This window comes from Moschus berezovskii, chromosome 13 (genome assembly GCF_049115385.1).
Source record: "Moschus berezovskii isolate FMDL1 chromosome 13, NW_MosBer_1.0, whole genome shotgun sequence".
Classification (NCBI taxonomy): domain Eukaryota; kingdom Metazoa; phylum Chordata; class Mammalia; order Artiodactyla; family Moschidae; genus Moschus; species Moschus berezovskii.
In genome coordinates this window covers 65,773,415-65,790,866 of record NC_142472.1, presented here as the reverse complement: position 1 = coordinate 65,790,866, position 17,452 = coordinate 65,773,415, and the positions used below count along the sequence as shown (strand labels likewise).

Genomic DNA, 17,452 nt, shown 5'->3' with positions numbered 1-17,452 from the left:
CCAACTGAGGAGAGAGGGCATGAGGACTAGAGAGAGGCACTCGGTGAGCTCGAGTCTGTGGCTGCTGTGGACTCACCTGGGAGCCGCGCTGGCGCCTCGCATCTCAGGCAGCACAGGTTCCCTGGCTCCGTCAGGTGCCCGATGACCTTATAAATATAACATGAACAGATGGCACAGATTTTGTTTAATTGGTCAATTAAGGAACCAGTAAGATTATAAGCAGTTCAGCAGCTTTTTCCCTTAAGTGTTGGTCACACACACACACACACACACACACACACACACACACACTCCATGTGCTATACAGTAAATCCTTGTTTATTTTATATGGTGTGTATCTGCTGGGTTTTCCTTGTGGCTCAGCTGGTAAAGAATCTGCCTGCAATGCGGGAGACCTGGGTTCGATCCCTGGATTGGGAAGATCCCCTGGAGAAGGGAAAGACTACCCACTCCAGTATTCTGGCCAGGAGAATTCCATGGACCTGTATAGTCTATGGGGTCGCAAAGAGTCGGACACGACTGAGCGACTTTCACTTTCATCTGCTAATCCCATAATCATAATTTATCCCTTCTCCACTTGCCCCTTTGAACCTAAATCGTAGCAATATTTTCTTAGTCACTGTCCCAAGGGCAAAGAAATGAAAGCAAAATAAGCAAATGGACCTAATCAAATTTACAAGCTTTTGCACAGTAAAGGGAACTGTCAACAAAACGGAAGCACAACCTATGGAACGGGAGAAATATTTGCAAAAGATGCAATCAACAGAGGCTTCATTTCCCAGATATACAAACACCTCAGACAATGCAACATCAGAAAACAAACAACCCAATCCAAAAAAATGGCAGAAGTCCTAAGTAGGCATTTCTCCAGAGAAGACCTACAGATGGCCAACAGGCACATGAAAAGATGTTCAACATCGCTAATTATTAAACGAGCATTTTGACTATTTTAAATGTTGCAGATCTCGAGTACTTTCCCGATGTTAGCATGTGGACCATTCCATTCCAGTCTCCAAGGCACTCAGGGGTGAGCCTGCACGTGACTCGCCGCCAGGCTTCCTGCCCTCAGGGCTCTCCCTGCCCTCGGGAACTGTCACTGACTCTTGCTTCTTCGGCAGTGACAAAGTCCAGGCGCTGTCCTATGCACAGCACACGCGGCAGCTCATCTCTTGCGGCGGTGACGGTGGCATCGTGGTCTGGAACATGGACGTGGAGAGGCAGGAGGTAGGTTCACAGAAGGCTCGAGCCACCCTTCCATGGCCACCAGGCTGGGCTCTGCACCTCCAACTGCTGAGAAACGCCTCAGCCTCCCCTCCTGCTCACTTTCTTTTGTTTTTTTTGGTTGTGCTGGGTCTTCGTTGCCGTGTAAGCTTTTCTCTAGTTGTATCTAGCTGGGGCTACTCTCTAGCTGTGCAGTGGCTTCTTTTGTGGAGCGCGGGCTTTAGGGCACTCAGGCTTCAGTAGTTGCGGCACTTGGGCTCTGGAGCACAGGCTGAGTAGTTGTGGTGCAGACAGGTGCTTAGTTGCTCTGCCGCATGTGGGATGTTCCTGGACTAGGGATCGAACCCCTGTCTCCTGCATGGGCAGGCAGATTCTTTAGCACTGGACGACCAGGGAAGCCCACTTTTTTCTTTGAGAAAACCATGAAAATAAGACATGGTATGTCAGAAAACCAGAAAAACAATAATAGTAAAATAAAATACAATTCTAGTATGAAGGGAGCTTCCTTTTATAAGCACCTCACAAAGTGGCACATAATACTCATGCAGTAGAAGTTCAGAGGAGAAGAAACATTTTATTTTCTGGTAATTACAGCCCTTTGGTTTAAAGTGCACTATTAAAGCAGACAACTTGGCCCTTTGTGTTATTGGGGGAAATGGTGGCTGGTGTGTGAGAAGTGGTATTTGATGAAGAATCCTAGTTTGGTATTAATAGAAATATTAGAAATAATTTTTTTGTGTTTATGAGTCACATTCTAAACAGTTCTCCAGATACAAATATATACATTGTCTTTTTTAAGCATTTATTTAAGTTTTGTCATAACATTCTTTTTTCATTTACTATTTACACAGCTTTTTATTGAGATAAAATTACAGAACATAAATTTTGCCGATTTAACCATAACATTCTTTTCTCCATGAATTTGCTTTTTCATCGTTCAGTGTCATAACAGCTGGTTTGTTTACAGAACGTCCCCTTTGACAAGTACTTTGAAGTTAACCATTTTCTCGTTTCCCTAGAATAATGCTGGGTAAGCTTTCCCTTTGACCATGTGTATTCTAATCCGTGTCCTCACAGGATACAAGAATTAGAAGAACAACACTTTAAAAATTAGACAAAAAAATTAAAATTAGGCAAAGGCCATTTCCCAACTTCTTTCCACAGCCTCACCCCAGTCTCATTTCAAGAGAGTCGTTGCCGTCATCCACAATGCCATGCCTTTCAAATGCCAGTAATTAAATGCTTAAGAAGATTAAACCTTGATTTGCTCAAACCGTAAATCCACAGGAGTTCTATTAGTAACTAATTAAAATGATCCTTTCAGTCAGGAAGTGGGGAATTGTGGAATATTGCTTTTGAAAATACAGTTTGGCCCCATTGGCATAAAGACAGTGTGTGCCAGCCAGGTGCACGGCAGCCTGCTTTGGGTGAGGGACAGTCACGCCCAGTGTGTCCAGGCTTCTTCCCAGGCCTGGCTGCCCAGACCCGGGGAGGGGGGCCGCTGGGCTCGTTTCCCTCTGTGCACACAGCCTCCGCCCTCGATAGATAGAAGTCCAAGGGAGGATACCAGTGCCCTCTCCAGAGAAGGAAACCAGGCAGGCGGTCGGTGGGCAGTCCTTGGAGCCATCTTGCTACAGCGATGCCTTTTGACATGCAGATATACGGGCACTTGACACTTGTTGACTATTGTAAATCTTCTCCAGTGATTTAAAGCTCTAACTGAGCGGTGGCGACGGTCACATCCATTTTTCACAAGTGTCATATGTGATAAACGTGCAGCCTCCCAAGTGTATCCATGGGGCTGTTTCCGGTTGTGGCAGGTGCCTTGGGGCGCTCAGCTCGGGCAGCCTGAGACGTAATGAAGCTGTCCCTGCCCCGAAGGGCTGGTAGCCTTTTGGAAGAAAAGACATGGAGGGGAAGGCTTCAGAAAGCTATTCGATGGTATAAATAAATCAACCACAGTTGATAGGAGTTAGAGCATCAGAGCTGGGGCTTGTCACCATCTGCCCACCTTCCAGAGAAGGGTTTGTGGCCGGAGAGAGTGAGCGCACTCTGACCAAAACGAAACACCAGGAGCAGAGACCAGGAGAGCAGGAGTGGTCACATGCAGAGCAATGGGTGCAGGGCGGATGGGGTGGCAGCCCAGAGGGTGGGCAGGTGGGAGAAGGCCTTGAGTGACTGAACGCAGATCTGTTTGACATCTTCATGTAGGTTAAATGTATAAACGTGTGTTTAGACATTTAACAAAATCTGATTTTTCACAATTTTATTATTTTTTTAAGTGTACATAATACATGTTCTTTGTAGAAAAATTACAGCGCTCGTTAACAGAGAGAATGTCAGTTACTCAGGGTTGTTGCTGAGTTGCTAAGTCATATCCCATGCTATTGCAACCCATGGACTGTAACCTGCCCAGGCTCCTCTGTCCATGGGATTTCCCAGGCAAGAATACTGGAGTGAGTTGCCATTTCCTTCTCCAGAGGATCTTCCCCACCCAGGGACTGAAGAATCTAGCGGATTCTTTACATCTTGACCACCGGGAAAGCCCATCCATGATACCACCACCCAGAAATATCACTGTTAACATACTGGCAAACATCCCTTCTTACATCTTTCTCTGCAGACACACGTTAGATTTTTCTTTTTTTGACAAAAAAGAGAATCGTACTACACATGCTGATTTCCCCCCCCCTTTTCAGAGCCCTACTCTCAGTTCCTCTTAGACACCCACTAACGTATTTTATACACATCCTAAACCTGCATGCTTCCTTGTAAAAGATGGATGTGTGTGTGTGTTGTAAATCTTCCTTATTTTCCTACATCATAACTGTTCCGAAAAATCACAGCATAGATAAGTCTTTTACGGGTAAACTGTTGTCTTCAGCTAAGAAACTTTGTATTATTTTATTGATCTGTCTTTACATAAATTAGGGCATGAAAATTACCAGGCAAGTTGAGACTTACTTCTTTCCCTCAGTTGTTTTTTTTTTTTAATGTATTATCATTCTTTCTGTACCCTTGTCATTGCACTCTGAATTTTTAATTTTTTTGGTCGTGCCGTACAGCATGTGGGATATTACTTCCCTATCAGGGATATGACTCAGGCCCCCTGCATTGGAAGCTCAGAGTCTTAACTACTGAACCAGCAGGGAAATCCCTTTTCCTAGGTTTTAATAAAATAAATAAACTTTCTTAAAGTGTCACCTTTTTACTTTCTTTTTTTTTTTCCTCCTGAGAAAATATATAGCTTTAGGTTTATTTCTGCCTGAAGCTAGGGGAGAACTTCCCCAGGTTCGATTCCTGGTCTTGGAAGATTCCACATGCCCTGGGGCGACTAAGCGCATGCGCAAGAACTATTGCGTCTGCGCTCTAGGGCTGGTGAGTCACAACTTCTGAAGCCCTAGAGTCCATGCTCAGCAATAGGAGAGAGGCCCCTGCTCGCTGCAGCTAGAGAAAGCCTGCGCAAAGCAACGAAGACCCAGGGCACCCAAAAATAAATAAATTTTTACAGAAGAATACAAGGATTCTTTTTAAAATAAAAAATAAAGGTAGAGAAATGGACTAACCCTGCTGACTCCGACATGACAGTGGACTAGTGCTTCTCTGAGTACCCACTGTGGTCAGGTCCTGTCCCCCCAGCACATGTAGCTGCATGCCAGTGTAATAAGCAGATGTATATAATTGTACATAGTCAGAATATAATTGCATATGATCAGAGAGTATGAGATAATTGCATATGATGAGAGACTATGAGATAAAGTCCTAAACCAACATAGCTGTCTGTGGTGTGGCCCCTACATCCAACCCCTCCAGCCTCAGCCCTTTACACCCTCTCTCACCCCCAGCCCTTCTCTCCCCACCCCTACACTGTGCTCCAGCCATCCTGTCCCTCTCTCAGCCCCGTGTGCCTGGTCTCCTGTCATCCATCCCCAGATCTCAGCTTGTTATCATTTGTCAGAGATAAGTCCTGACCCCCAGCCTAGATCATCCTGTTCTCATAGCACTCTGTGCTTCTCTTTCTCTGACCTTTGATCCTTCTACTGTTTCAAATAGTGAAAGTGAAGTCGCTCAGTTGTGTCCCACTCTTTGCGACCCCATGGACTGTAGCCTACCAGGCTTCTCCGTCCATGGGATTTTCCAGTCTAGAGTACTGGAGTGGGTTGCCATTTCCTTCTCCAGAGGATCTTCCCGACCCAGGGATTGAACCCGGGTCTCCCGCATTGTAGGCAGACGCTTTACAGTCTGAGCCACCAGGGAAGTTAATTACTATTAACGTGATTATTATGTTTCATTTTCCCTGAGAAATTATAAGCTCCATGATGTTAAATTCTTTTTCTTCCCCGCTACATCCCCAGGACCTGACACGTCGCGAGGCATTCAGTAAATATTTTTTAAATGAGAAATCACGTGTGTTTCTTAGAGACACATCTTGACTGCGTAAGTTTCAGCAGTGTCGATGCTTCTACGATCCTCACTGCTTCTCACTGTCACCTGTTGTGTGCTTTGTTTGGCAAGACCCCTGAATGGTTGGACAGTGATTCCTGCCAAAAGTGCGATCAGCCTTTTTTCTGGAACTTCAAGCAAATGTGGGACAGTAAGAAAATCGGCCTGAGACAGGTGGGTGATGCGCTTGCTTCATCAAAACATTGTCACCTAGAAATAACTTTACCTTGTGATCTTGGAAGAAATAACATCCCTGGGTGGGAGCTGTGATGGGGGTAAGTTATTCTCTCAGAGTCTCTTTGTGCCGAATTTATTCCCTTTCTCTCCTGAAGCTCATTCCTACTGGATTTAGCTTCTGTAGTGACTTGTTCCCAGTAGTTAAGAGATATGGTTTTAGAATTCTAGTGGCATCTAGTGAAATATACCTTAAAATTAGAGAGGCCGAGCTTAGCTCAAATGGTACCAAACCATGAAATTATGTAAGTGATACTTATTCCTCTTTAATTTCACTTTCGTTCCTTCCATCTTAGTTTTAGTTATTTAGATCTACTTGTAAGACAGCATTTTCAGCCTGATTCTTTGGTTGGGTTTGGTCTGCCCACCCCACCCCCACCCTCCCGGGGAAATCAAATGCCAGTCACCCAGCTTGAGCATGGCCAACATGTAGACAGTGAATTGAGCCTGGTTTCATCCCAGTTCTTCACCGAACAGCGTGATCTCTGGAGGTGGCACTTCCTCCGTAAACCCTCCGTACACCCGACACCCTTAAGATAACCCGACTGCTGGATGGGCCCTCTGGTTCACATTGATGATAACTGGAAAGGACCAAGACTGGGGAAAGGGGCGCCTGGGGCCGTGGCACAATCAGATTTACTTCCTCAGAACAGTCCTCGTTCTGAGTAAACAGAATCCAAAAAGAAGAGCACCTGGCACGCGCTTCTTGTGTGCTGGGGCCCTCGGGTTGAGCGTCCGCGCCTGGAGGCTGTGGCTCACACCTGGGCGCAGGCGCAGTGAGCACGTTTTCTCTCCCCTCCAGCACCACTGCCGCAAGTGCGGGAAGGCGGTCTGCGGCAAGTGCAGCTCCAAGCGCTCCCCGATCCCGCTGATGGGCTTCGAGTTTGAAGTGAGGGTGTGTGACAGCTGCCACGAGGCCATCACAGATGAGGAGTAAGTCCCAGCAGCCTGCAGAATTGTCGAGGTTAAGGGGCGAGTGCGATCCGAGCGCTGCGCCGAGCCCCGCAGCCGTGAATAATGGCTCCCTGGTTCCTGGTGATTTTCAATACGGACCGTGGCAGGTGGGCTAAGCCCTCCTTTCCACCAGGAGGTGGTGTTCCCTTGTGAGGCTGGAGGAGAGAGTGCAGCGCTGAGAAATCATCTCAGTGCTGTTGTCAATCCCAGGGGTGTGTGCGTTGAAAATAGATGTTATTGGAGCAAATCCTCTGCCTGCTCATTTACTGGAGAATTGCCCAGGAGTACAGGAGAGCCGGAGCTTCACTTTTAGCCGGAGCTGGTATCTTTGGAGAAGTGAATAAGCCCGTGGGCTCCAGAGGTTTTATTTTCCAGAAAGAGCTAAGTCTTTTCTCCTAAGAGTCTTGTACCACCAGTTGCCTAGCTACAGAATCTTGCTGGTTGGCCTTGCCCAATAACCCAGAACCTGAGATTACAGTGCTTTTTTTTTTTTGGTGGGGGGTGGGGGTAGGGGTAGGGGTGGAGTGCAAATCCATGTTGCCTTTTTCTTTTATTTCTTTTAAAATTTTTAAAATTTTCTTGGCCATGCTGCACAGCATGTGGGTTATTAGTTTCCCAACCAGGTATCGAACCCTCGCCTCTCCCATTGGATGCTCAGATTTTTAACCACTGGATTGCCAGGAAAGACCCCCTCTTCTTAATGTTAGCTGTTGCAAACTGCCCTCCATGTAAACAGAGTGTTCTTCACCAAGTGTCCCTTTTAGTGATTTAGAATCTCATAGGGGATTTGTCTGCCCAATTCTCACCGCCCCCACCCCCATATAATGTAGTAAAATCATTTTAAGTACTAGATGGATTGTCCTAAAAGCTGCATATAAATAGAAACATATTTCAGATGCACTCAAGGAGGTCAGCATCTAGAGGAAATTCTTGGCAAGTTAATAAAACAAAACATTCTTTTGCAGATAACCCTCATGTTAATGTATATGTTTTTTATTCGTATTTAGTCACAGCAAATATAAATTAAGATGCCCTTGCATAAGTAAGCACTTATGTTCACTGATTATTTTCTGTTCATCATATGTGATGAAATTAATAAAAGAGTGCTTCTCATTAAATTAGGGAGCGGCAAGAGACTTTAGGGATATTCCCGTTGAATTCTTCATTAAAGACACAGATCCAGAAGGTGTAAGTGACTACAGATTAAACCTAATTCCTTAATTCTAAATATTTTAAAGCAATCATCATTTTTAGGATACTGAAGATCTGTTCTCCAGATTGAGCAATTAACAGCTGTCTTCAGAGAGCCCACTGCTGAGGAGTGGAAACTTGAAACATGATTAGAAAACTGCAGCCTAATCCCCTATGTTGCTGTCCCACATCACTGGTTCTTCTGCCTCTTCCCCGTGGGCGCATTTTGCATTGCCTCTAGAGCATCTAGGCAGTTACCAGCCTTCTTACTAACAAAAATGCAAGGCTTGAAAAAATAAAAAACCAAGTAACAGAGTTTGTTTATATATTGTTTTACTTGTTAAAGCATTAGAATGCCACAGAAAAGCCCGAGTCTGCATTTATACCAGGGTAAAGAAGAGAAAAAATAAATAGCCCTTAGATGAAAGCGATAGTGTCTTAGGCATTTTAACAAGTGTGCCTTTTTAAAAATGAAATAGACCAAAGTAGACTTTTATCAGCAAGTCCTTCTGAGATCAAACTTAGCGAAAGCATGGTGGGTTATTTTAAAAATTTGTTAACAGCACAGGTGGAGAATCTCACAGACTCAATCAGAGCAATAAATTTCTCCAAAAAGTTTCTAAAGAAACTTCATCATCTCTTGACCATTTTGGACAGTCTAAGAATCCTTTCACTCTTTTCATCCCCAGGGAATAAAAGTAGCTCTGAGGAGCATCTCTAACCGCGAGGTCGTTTGAGCCATTTGGCTAAAAATTAGAGCTTACTGTCACTCTAGACCTTCTTCATTTATATGCTCTGACTTTCACTCCTGGAAACTTGCTTTGCTCCCTGCAGACGCGCGCCCACCGCGACCTTCCACGACAGTAAACATAACATCGTGCACGTGCACTTCGATGCGACCAGAGGATGGTTACTGACTTCGGGAACTGACAAGGTTATTAAGGTGGGACGCCTTATGTATGTTCGAAGCTTTCCGTCTTCGTTGTTCGGTCGCTCAGTCGGGTCCTACTCTGGGACCCAGTGGACTGCAGCACACCAGGCTTCCCTGTCCTTCACCATCTCCCAGGGATTGCTCAAACTCACGCCCACTGAGTCGGTCCATTTCCCTCTTTGGCCCTATGTAAAGGTACAGAAGCATCAAGACTGTGTGAGCTGTGCTCAGAAACTTTCTCTTAAAGCTTCCCCTGGGCAATGAGCATCTTTGAGAACCCATTACACGCCACGTACAGTCACTGGCTATACACGCCAAAATGAGACCTGGCCCTCCCCTGAAAGGAACTGCTAGTCTCCTGGGGACATACTCTTAAGAAGACAGTTAACTATTATTAACTGTCACATGTTCAGCAGCCAAAAGAGTAAAACGGACAAGAGTTACTGGGAGAGTTCAGGGGAGGAAGATGGTGCTACTGGCCTTGGCTTTGTGAGAACAGTAGGTTTTGAGCCTTGCGTTGGATAAGCCAACAAGTAATAAACAAGATCTCTTCCCAGTGAGATCAGTTAATCCAGAAGCAGTCCTCCAGGGCCTCTCCGAGAACTGTGCTAGGCCACGTGGATCCCCTGCCCAGGCCAAAGCCTAGGACTAAAGAGGCCATGCCCACGTCATTCTCTGAGGCTCCCAGAGGCAGAGGCTCACCTGGCTCACTGAGCCCAACTTCCTGGGCCTCTTCTGGTTCCTTCGTGGAGGCAGCCACAGGATAAGGTGGTTAGAATAGCCCTGTTTGGAAGCCACCATCCTATGTGACTTTTTAAAGTAAATTCTGGGCACCTCGGTTCCTTTATTTTTGAAATCGAGACATCTCGTAGAACTGTTTGGAAGATGAGATGAGATAGAGAAAGGACATGGCACATCTGGCTACCCAATTGTTGCCTTATAGTGTTACTTCCCTTCTTCCTTGAATAAAACTCACCTGTTTTTATTCTCCAACAGCTGGATTAAAACTTCCAGCTGCTTTGTCCTTTTTTTGAGGGTTATGTTGAACTTTTTCATGGATAAGTACTACTGTATAGATTTATCCATGATGCTCATTTAGTACTCAGTTCCTTGTTAAGTTAAAAAATGCACTTGAATTCAATTATAAGGACTCCTTATACACATTATATGGCTATCAGTGCTCAGTTGCTCAGTCGTGTCCCACTCTTTGCAACTACCCCATGGACTGTAGCCCACCAGGCTCCTCTGTGCAGGGGATTTTCCAGGCAAGAATACTGAAGTGAGTTGCTGTTTCCTCCTCCAGGTGTTCATCAGAGATCTTTTTCTTTTTACAGTTGTGGGATATGACCCCAGTCGTGTCTTGATGCCCCTTCCAGGCGCCAGAAAGACAGAATTTACTCAAGAAACGGTTGTTCTAACCCAGATCATGACTGGAGCAGTAAAGCAGATGTGCAAGTGGCGGGAGTGAAGCCGAAAAGCTGAGCTGAGCTTGCGTGTCACCTGCACACGTGGCGGTGAGCGGTCAGTGAGCTCTTGTGAGGGAACTCTTTCAACTTGTTCATACAATATAAAAAGAGGATATTTTTTTAACAAATGGTTTATACAGTCTGGCTCTGCTCCCTTGTTTTGAGTATACCGAAAACTCAGTGTGGGGTGTTTTAAGTTTTATATTTGTCAACACTTGGGTTTAGCTGTTTCTTTGTGTGTCGGAGAAATGAGGAGTGTGTTTGTATTCAGGGTGTTTGGGGTCGTTGTGAAGTAGTTTCCGTGTGCCTGTCCCTTGGGCACGTATCTTGTGGTCTGCATCTTCCCCCACCCAGTTTCCTGCACTGTTCCCCAGAGTGAACATAGTCACGATTTATTTGCAGTGTGTCTGCTTTCATAGGAGTCCCCCTCCGTTGAGAGATCTGGAAAACCATCCTTGTGGTTTTCCCAGTTGATTTCTTAAATGGCCCGAAGGATGATCCATTTATAATGTCTAGATCTTACAAGAGTGGAAATGACCTTATGTTTCTGCCTCAGTTTTTCTCTTTCCCACATTAAAAAAAGAAAAAAAAAAAAAAATGCTGTGAGAAAGCCACTCCCAGCCACGGAAGTAGATTATCAAACTCAGACCTTCAACTCTCAGTGCCTGGATCCTTTCTAATTCAGTGGGAGCTTTCTGAGCCTTTTGGGTTTTCGTTTTATTGACACAGCTCTCCTTCGCTCTTGATATTAAAAACAAGCAAAACGAAACAACAAAACCCTGTGTCCTTCAAGAATAGTGTCTTTAAGATCTGTGGTTCTGTGTGATATCACCTCTGAACTTGAACGTGTTCACTGCTGTGAGGTTGTATGCTGCTTTATTCCTCACTGTCTGTATTTGCTTCCCCTTTCAAAACCAGATATTTAAAGATTTTTATCTTCGTATATTTTATCAGAACACTTTGCACGCTTTAATACTCCAGCTGTGCGATCTGAGACATGAAAGGTACTCAGTCCTACAGCTCATGCTGTGTGTTCCAGTTGGGGATGCACAGAAAAGAGGGGCAGGGAGGCTTTAGGAAGTGAGCCTGAAGAACCCTGATTTTAAGGGAATCTAATCAACTTGATAAATTGAGATACTCTTGTGTGTAGAGACCCCATTTGGGGTGCTTATTTTCAACCTGTAAAAGTAGAATTTAAATGAGCAGCAGGCATGTGCTTTGTGCCCGCCTCCTTCTCAGCACTTTCCTGGGACCACCTCATTCATCCCTCACCCGTGAGGAGCATCAGGGGATCCCTGAGTCCTTGGGGTTCACACGGTTACACAAAGCCTTGCAGATCAATAGGCCAGTGACTTGCCCTTCCCTACATGAACCCTACCTCCACAGGGTCTTACTCTCTGCTGACTTGACAATTGAGGGTGGTCATAGTTTCTCCCCTCACGATCGTTCATTACTTGTCTAACTGGGAGGAGGACTCCCAGCCAGACTTGGATAACCACCCCCGCCGCCGCCACCCCAACACTGACCAGGTATGCCCCGTGCAGCCGTGGTGCATGACAGCCATGACTGGGACATCAGGACGGATCAGCCCGCTTGACCATACTCTGAGGCTGTGGACACAGAGACACCAACATGCAGAAGCAGTTACCACTTGCCACTCAACTGCCCCTTCCACCCTACCCTTGCTGGCTGTCAGTGAAAGCCATTATAACTAACCTAAGTCTCTTCTGCATGGTTGTGAGAGAGCTTTAAAAAGGGAATTCAATTTAAAATATTCAAATATCTGTTTTGTAGTTTACTTCTAGAACCTGGAGCCACTTACGGAGTTGTACGTAATAAAGAACGATGTGGTAGACACAAGGAGTAGAAATGAATGGCTCTTTTCTCCCTTCCTTTGGAGCATGGCCTGAATACAGAGAGCCAAACACAGTGTCGGGGAGGCAGTGGGTCAGGTGCCCAGCAGACCTGACGTGGTTCTGAGTTGGGTCGAGATGAGCTCAGATCACACTGGGGAAGCTGATTGTTCCCATTGGGTCACATGTGAGCCTGTGATCGCTCTGGTCTGTGACCCCGCACTTCAGTCCACCCGCCTCCCTCCCAGCATGGCTGTACCCCCAGCCCACAGAGCCACTCAGAGGTGGACACCACTGGACACACCTCCTGGTGGTGAGAGTCGCGACCAGTGACCGCAGACATGTCAGGGTATCCGTTGCTCTGCTCTTTGATTTCTCCTCATCTGTGTAGGTGCTTTAGTTTGGTGAGAAGCACTTGGCATGCCAACTGTGCATGTTTATAATACTGTGAATCCTTGAGTATTACATTGCCACCACCATTTGTGTAACTCATCGATATGTGTTGGTGTTGGGGTGCCTTCCAAGCATTTTATGGAATAGAGGCTTCATTCATTAGGAGCAAAAGCTGGCGCCAGCACTTGGCTTGTCTCCTGTCTGGGTTAACTCTCATCATTCTTGTTTTACCCCACTGGAATTGCACTTTATATATATATAATTTTTCTTTTTGCTCTATTGCTTCAACATACAGAAGCTCTGGCAAGTCAAGCCTAACATGATCAATGCTGGGAAGTGGCACTCCCGCACATACCATGCTTGTGCCTTTTATTTGGTAGGACAGAACCAATCCCACGCTCCGTTTCTCCAGAGAAATGATGTTCCTGGACCCTTTAGCTGCCTGGGTCGTCTCCATAGTAGCACAGGTGGTTTTAGATGAAGTACCTGGAGTCATGTGTCTTTTTTCCTATGAGATCAGTCAACCATGGTGTGTTTCTCACTGGATTGTTTGAGTGTTATGCAAAGAATCGTAAAATCACAGAACTGGAAGGGACTCTTCAGACCTCTAGAATGTTCCAAGCACGGTCACACCAAGCAGTTAGATACAGTTGAGGTATTGGCAAGGGGAATCTATAAGAATCTGGGAAGAACAGTTGTTTTTGAACGTGAACTCGTAATGGCGTGAGTGGTTGGAATGACTTCGAGGCTCAAGGCAGGGAGCCCTCAGAACTAGGTCTGGTCCTCTCGTCGCAGGCAAATCTGATACCTCCTGTGGCTCCGAATGGGTGGGTTCATGCAGCAAGGTAGTCACTGCAGGTCTCCATCAGCTTAACCAGCTTCCTACACTTGCCCCCACTGACCTCGCCAGCCACGCAGTTTAAGTGGAGATCAAGGGGCACTGAGATTGCACCTTACCCTCTGTTTGCAGGTGGGCCCCGGGCGAGTCTCCTCATTGCCCTTCCCATGAAATATCGCCTTTTCCTGTCTTTGATATTCATTTTTTCAAAAGCCTCATTTATTTTTGCTTGACATTAATAAAATTTTAAAGCCTGAATTTTACCTTTTAAGCAAGGGACTCAGTCTGAACTATGTATCAAAGTTACCAGACATAAATATCCATTAAATGAGATCCCTTTGGTTTTGCCTTTTCATAGTAGTTTAATTCTAAGTGACCTTGTCCACTAAGATTTCCGTTTTAAAATGAAAGAAAATATTTTGCCAGTGCTTTTTTGCATTTTCTCTCTCCTCTAGAACAAAGTAAAGTTGGTTTTTCTGGATGTGAGGGTGGCTATCTATCAACATGACGGGGAAACACAGAGATTAAGTCCATCCTGAGCACCGAGGGATCTATATCACCCTTGAGTCTCTTAACTCTCATAGTCCAGCCCTTTGCTGAGTGTCCACCACACACCAGGCTTTGAACCAGGCCTGGGGTCAAGAGGTCCTTTCTGTGGCTTGGGCAGAGGCCACATAGACGAGTTGGTGTTCAGTCGCTTAGTTGTGTCCAACTCTTTGCAACCCCATGGACTGCAGCATGCCAGGCTTCCCTGTCCTTCAAAACCAACTCCTGGAGCTTGCTCAAACTTATATCCATGGAGTCGGTGATGCCATCCAACTGTCTCATCTTCTGTCGTCCCCTTCTCCTCCCGCCTCAATCTTTCCCAGCATCAGGGTCTTTTCCAGTGAGTCGGCTCTTTGTATCAGGTGGCCAAAGTATTGAAGCTTCAGCTTCAGCATCAGTCCTTCCAATGAATATTCAGGACTGGTTTCTTTTAGGATGGACTGGTTTCATGTCTTTGCTGTGGCTCATTTCTGTGCCACGTGGTAACTCTGGTGACAGAGGGTGTGGGGTCCCGTCCCAGGAGCTACACAGGTGCTCTTGCACCCACAGGGGAGGGGACAACCCAGAGGAAAGGACTCCAGAGCTGAGAGTTAAATGAAGAGTTGGAGTGAGCCGAGGAAGGACTTGAGTTTCCGGGCCGTGCAAGCAGTGCCAGCAAAGGCCCAAGACCTGCACCAGCCTAGCACTGGGGTCCCCCCTGTGGTTTGGAGCTCCAGAGTAGCACGTGTGCAGCTGCAGTCCTGGAGCCTGCGGTCCTCTCATCACTATCAGCCAAGATGCTCATGGCCGCAGGGGGAGGGAGGCAGCCCACAGTTCACCGAGCACCTTTACCCGGAGGCTTGCCAGACAAGTCCAGACTTCCTGCAGCTGAGGCCAGTATCAAAGTTTCTTTTTGTTTGGAAACACCTGGAATTATCTTAAAAAGGACCCCTGGTTAAATAATTTTTGAACTTTGTTGGGGGGGCACAGCCACTCACTGGAGGCCATGAGGTGGGACTGGAGACCACTGCTTGCCTGGTTTTGGTCTGGACGAGCTTGTTGTGAGCTCAGTCGCTAAGTCGTGTCCCACTCTTTGCAGCCCCATCGACTGTAGCCCGCCAGCCTCCTCTGTCCATGGGGTTCTCCAGGCAAGAATACCAGAGTGGGTTACTACTGCTTTCTGCAGGGCTTCTTCCCCACCCAGGGATCGACCCCAAGTCTCTTATATCTCCTCCATTGTCCAGCCGATTCTTTATCACTGTGCCACCTGGGAAGCCCCTAGATGAGCTTACAACATACTATCCCATTATTCCCTGGGGGGGCAGGTTCAGCTGCTCTCCTTTGAAAAAGGACAGCCCTTGACCTGTGGAGGAGGCCATTCTGGACAGCAGAGGCCCTGCACGCCTGTGATCTCTCCATGAGCAAGCAGGCCACTGCTGTCCTCATTTTCCTCTGGCCTTACATCGCTCCCGCAGCAGTGGGTCATCTCAGTACAGTGTGGTAAATGTGACAAATGCTCATGGCAGGGGCACTCGCCAAGGGAAGGGAACATTTTTCTCAATTCAGTGAATGTTAAAGGGCTTAGAGACCCAGCTGTACGGAGCCCGGGGCTCCCCATCCCATGGTGGGCCTCGGGGCTTCCTGGTACTTGTATGCACCCACTGGCCTTTTTCCTCCAGTGCCCAAGTATCGTATGTCTGTAACTTAATTCAGGAACATCCATGTTCATTTTTAAACTTGAACTCAACTTGACCATCAAGAACTAGATACACACCAACCCGTAGGTTTTTAGTTTGTAATTTTGCCTTTCAAATTTATCCCTTCCACGGAGAAGCCTGTATGGGCCTAATACAAGAAAGCAGGGTGTAAAATTGGATCTGTCCAGCACTGGAAGGGGATTCCTCCACTGTATTTCTTATGCCAGGGAACTTTTGAACAGCAAGTCCATAGCCCCTTGTCTATTTATAGTGGAAAAGATGTGGAAAGGAGATTAAAAGCCTTGAGTAAAAGTTGAATTTGATGATCATGCTTAAGATCCCTTCCAATGTGTGATGCTACGATTCTATGACTATGGTTACTCATTGGACTAACCTGACCATTACCAGTGACCTGCCTGCTCGTGGCTGACTCAACTCAGGTAAATGGGAGTGTGTCCCACTGCCTTTGTCTGGGGTCACATCAAGTAAACTGCTGCCTGTATTTTCCCATCTAGAGCCCAAGAGGTTTGAAAAAGGTTGGAGAAGGCAGAGGTCAATCATGGTACCTTCTCATTAAAAACACATACCTCAGAATGTTCACCTCTGTGGATCCAAGTGTATCTGACTTTCTTGGGAGAGAAAGGGAATAATGGCAGGTTGGCTTAAAGGTTAGATTTGGAATGCTACCTTGATATTTAGGATCCTTCCCACCCCCACCCTCCCCAGTCTTGGTTCTCTGGGAAGCATGAGAGAATAAAGTGTAACAAAAATGGGAAATGGTTTGAAAGAAGTATTTCTCTTAAAAACACTCTTCCCTTCATTTAAATGGATGGCCGCCTTATGTTAGTAGCATATGAAGTATGGACCAAAATACTTGTGTCGCTGGTAACCGATGTACTTACATATTTGTGTTTTACGCCATCTGCCTTTTTTTTCCAATGTACTGTCATTTTGCAGAAGAAAATACATGAAAAGTACAAAAACTGTTACTAACTGGACAACCGGGAAGGTGCTAGCCCCACATTCGTGCCTGCCTCCCACTGACTCCATAACCAGGGACAAGGACGCTTCCATCCTGCCTGCCCATCAGCCTGCAGCCCAGTCGGAACCTGGCTGCCACGGCACGTTGCTTTACACAATGTCTTTTGTTAGTTCTTTATGAAATGAGATCGTCTAAGGGGTCAGGCTGAGAGTGTCATAAGCCCAAAGCTGGAAGAGGTTTCTCAAACGTGGTTCTAGCTGAGCTCTGCCGGCATCGCCACGCCCTCTACCGCCAGATTCCACCGACCAGACCAAGCAGCCTTGCCGTTGACTTCCTGAATGTGACTAGGTGGGAATGAGCCAGGATTTCCCACAACGTTAAATGTCTGCTGAATGTTGTGAGTGTTCCCGAACTCTGCTCACTTTCCTTCTGTGCTTCCCTCTAACCAAAATGTGTGTGTAGCCATGGCCTATGTCAAGACCCAATGCAAGCTACTGCCACGGTCTAAAATAAATCTCTGTGGAAACCTTCCTGTGGTCCTGTTATTGTTGTCGAGCTGTGCCCTGTGACCACATGCACCCCAGCAGCCCTGCGTTTGTGTTCACCAGGGCTGGCTGAGCGGTCTTTTTATCTTTCACGTAGTGAAGAAAAAGTGAAAGTCACTCAGTTGTCCAATTCTTTGCGACTCCTTGGACTGTAGCCCACCAGGCTCCTCTGTCCATGG

At 46.4% G+C, this 17,452-nt stretch overlaps 1 protein-coding gene across 3 annotated transcripts in view; it reads left to right on the top strand.

The window, feature by feature from the left end:
• Positions 1-17,258, top strand: part of WDFY2 (WD repeat and FYVE domain containing 2) — a 187,635-nt gene extending 170,377 nt beyond the window's left edge. The window contains exons 8-13 of one of the 3 annotated variants that reach the window (XR_008685963.2): positions 1,119-1,224; positions 5,737-5,838; positions 6,701-6,831; positions 8,878-8,986; positions 10,309-10,488; positions 16,704-17,258. Coding sequence is in view for 1 of the 3 variants with exons in the window: in XM_055426161.2 (XP_055282136.2) it covers positions 1,119-1,224; positions 5,737-5,838; positions 6,701-6,831; positions 8,878-8,986; positions 10,309-10,338 (478 nt within the window). In the remaining 2 variants the exon portion in view is untranslated. Of the gene's footprint in view, positions 1-1,118; positions 1,225-5,736; positions 5,839-6,700; positions 6,832-8,877; positions 8,987-10,308 lie in introns of all 3 variants that reach the window. The other 2 variants (XR_016038897.1, XM_055426161.2) reach the window with 2 other exon arrangements.
• The last annotated feature ends 194 nt before the right edge of the window (positions 17,259-17,452 follow it).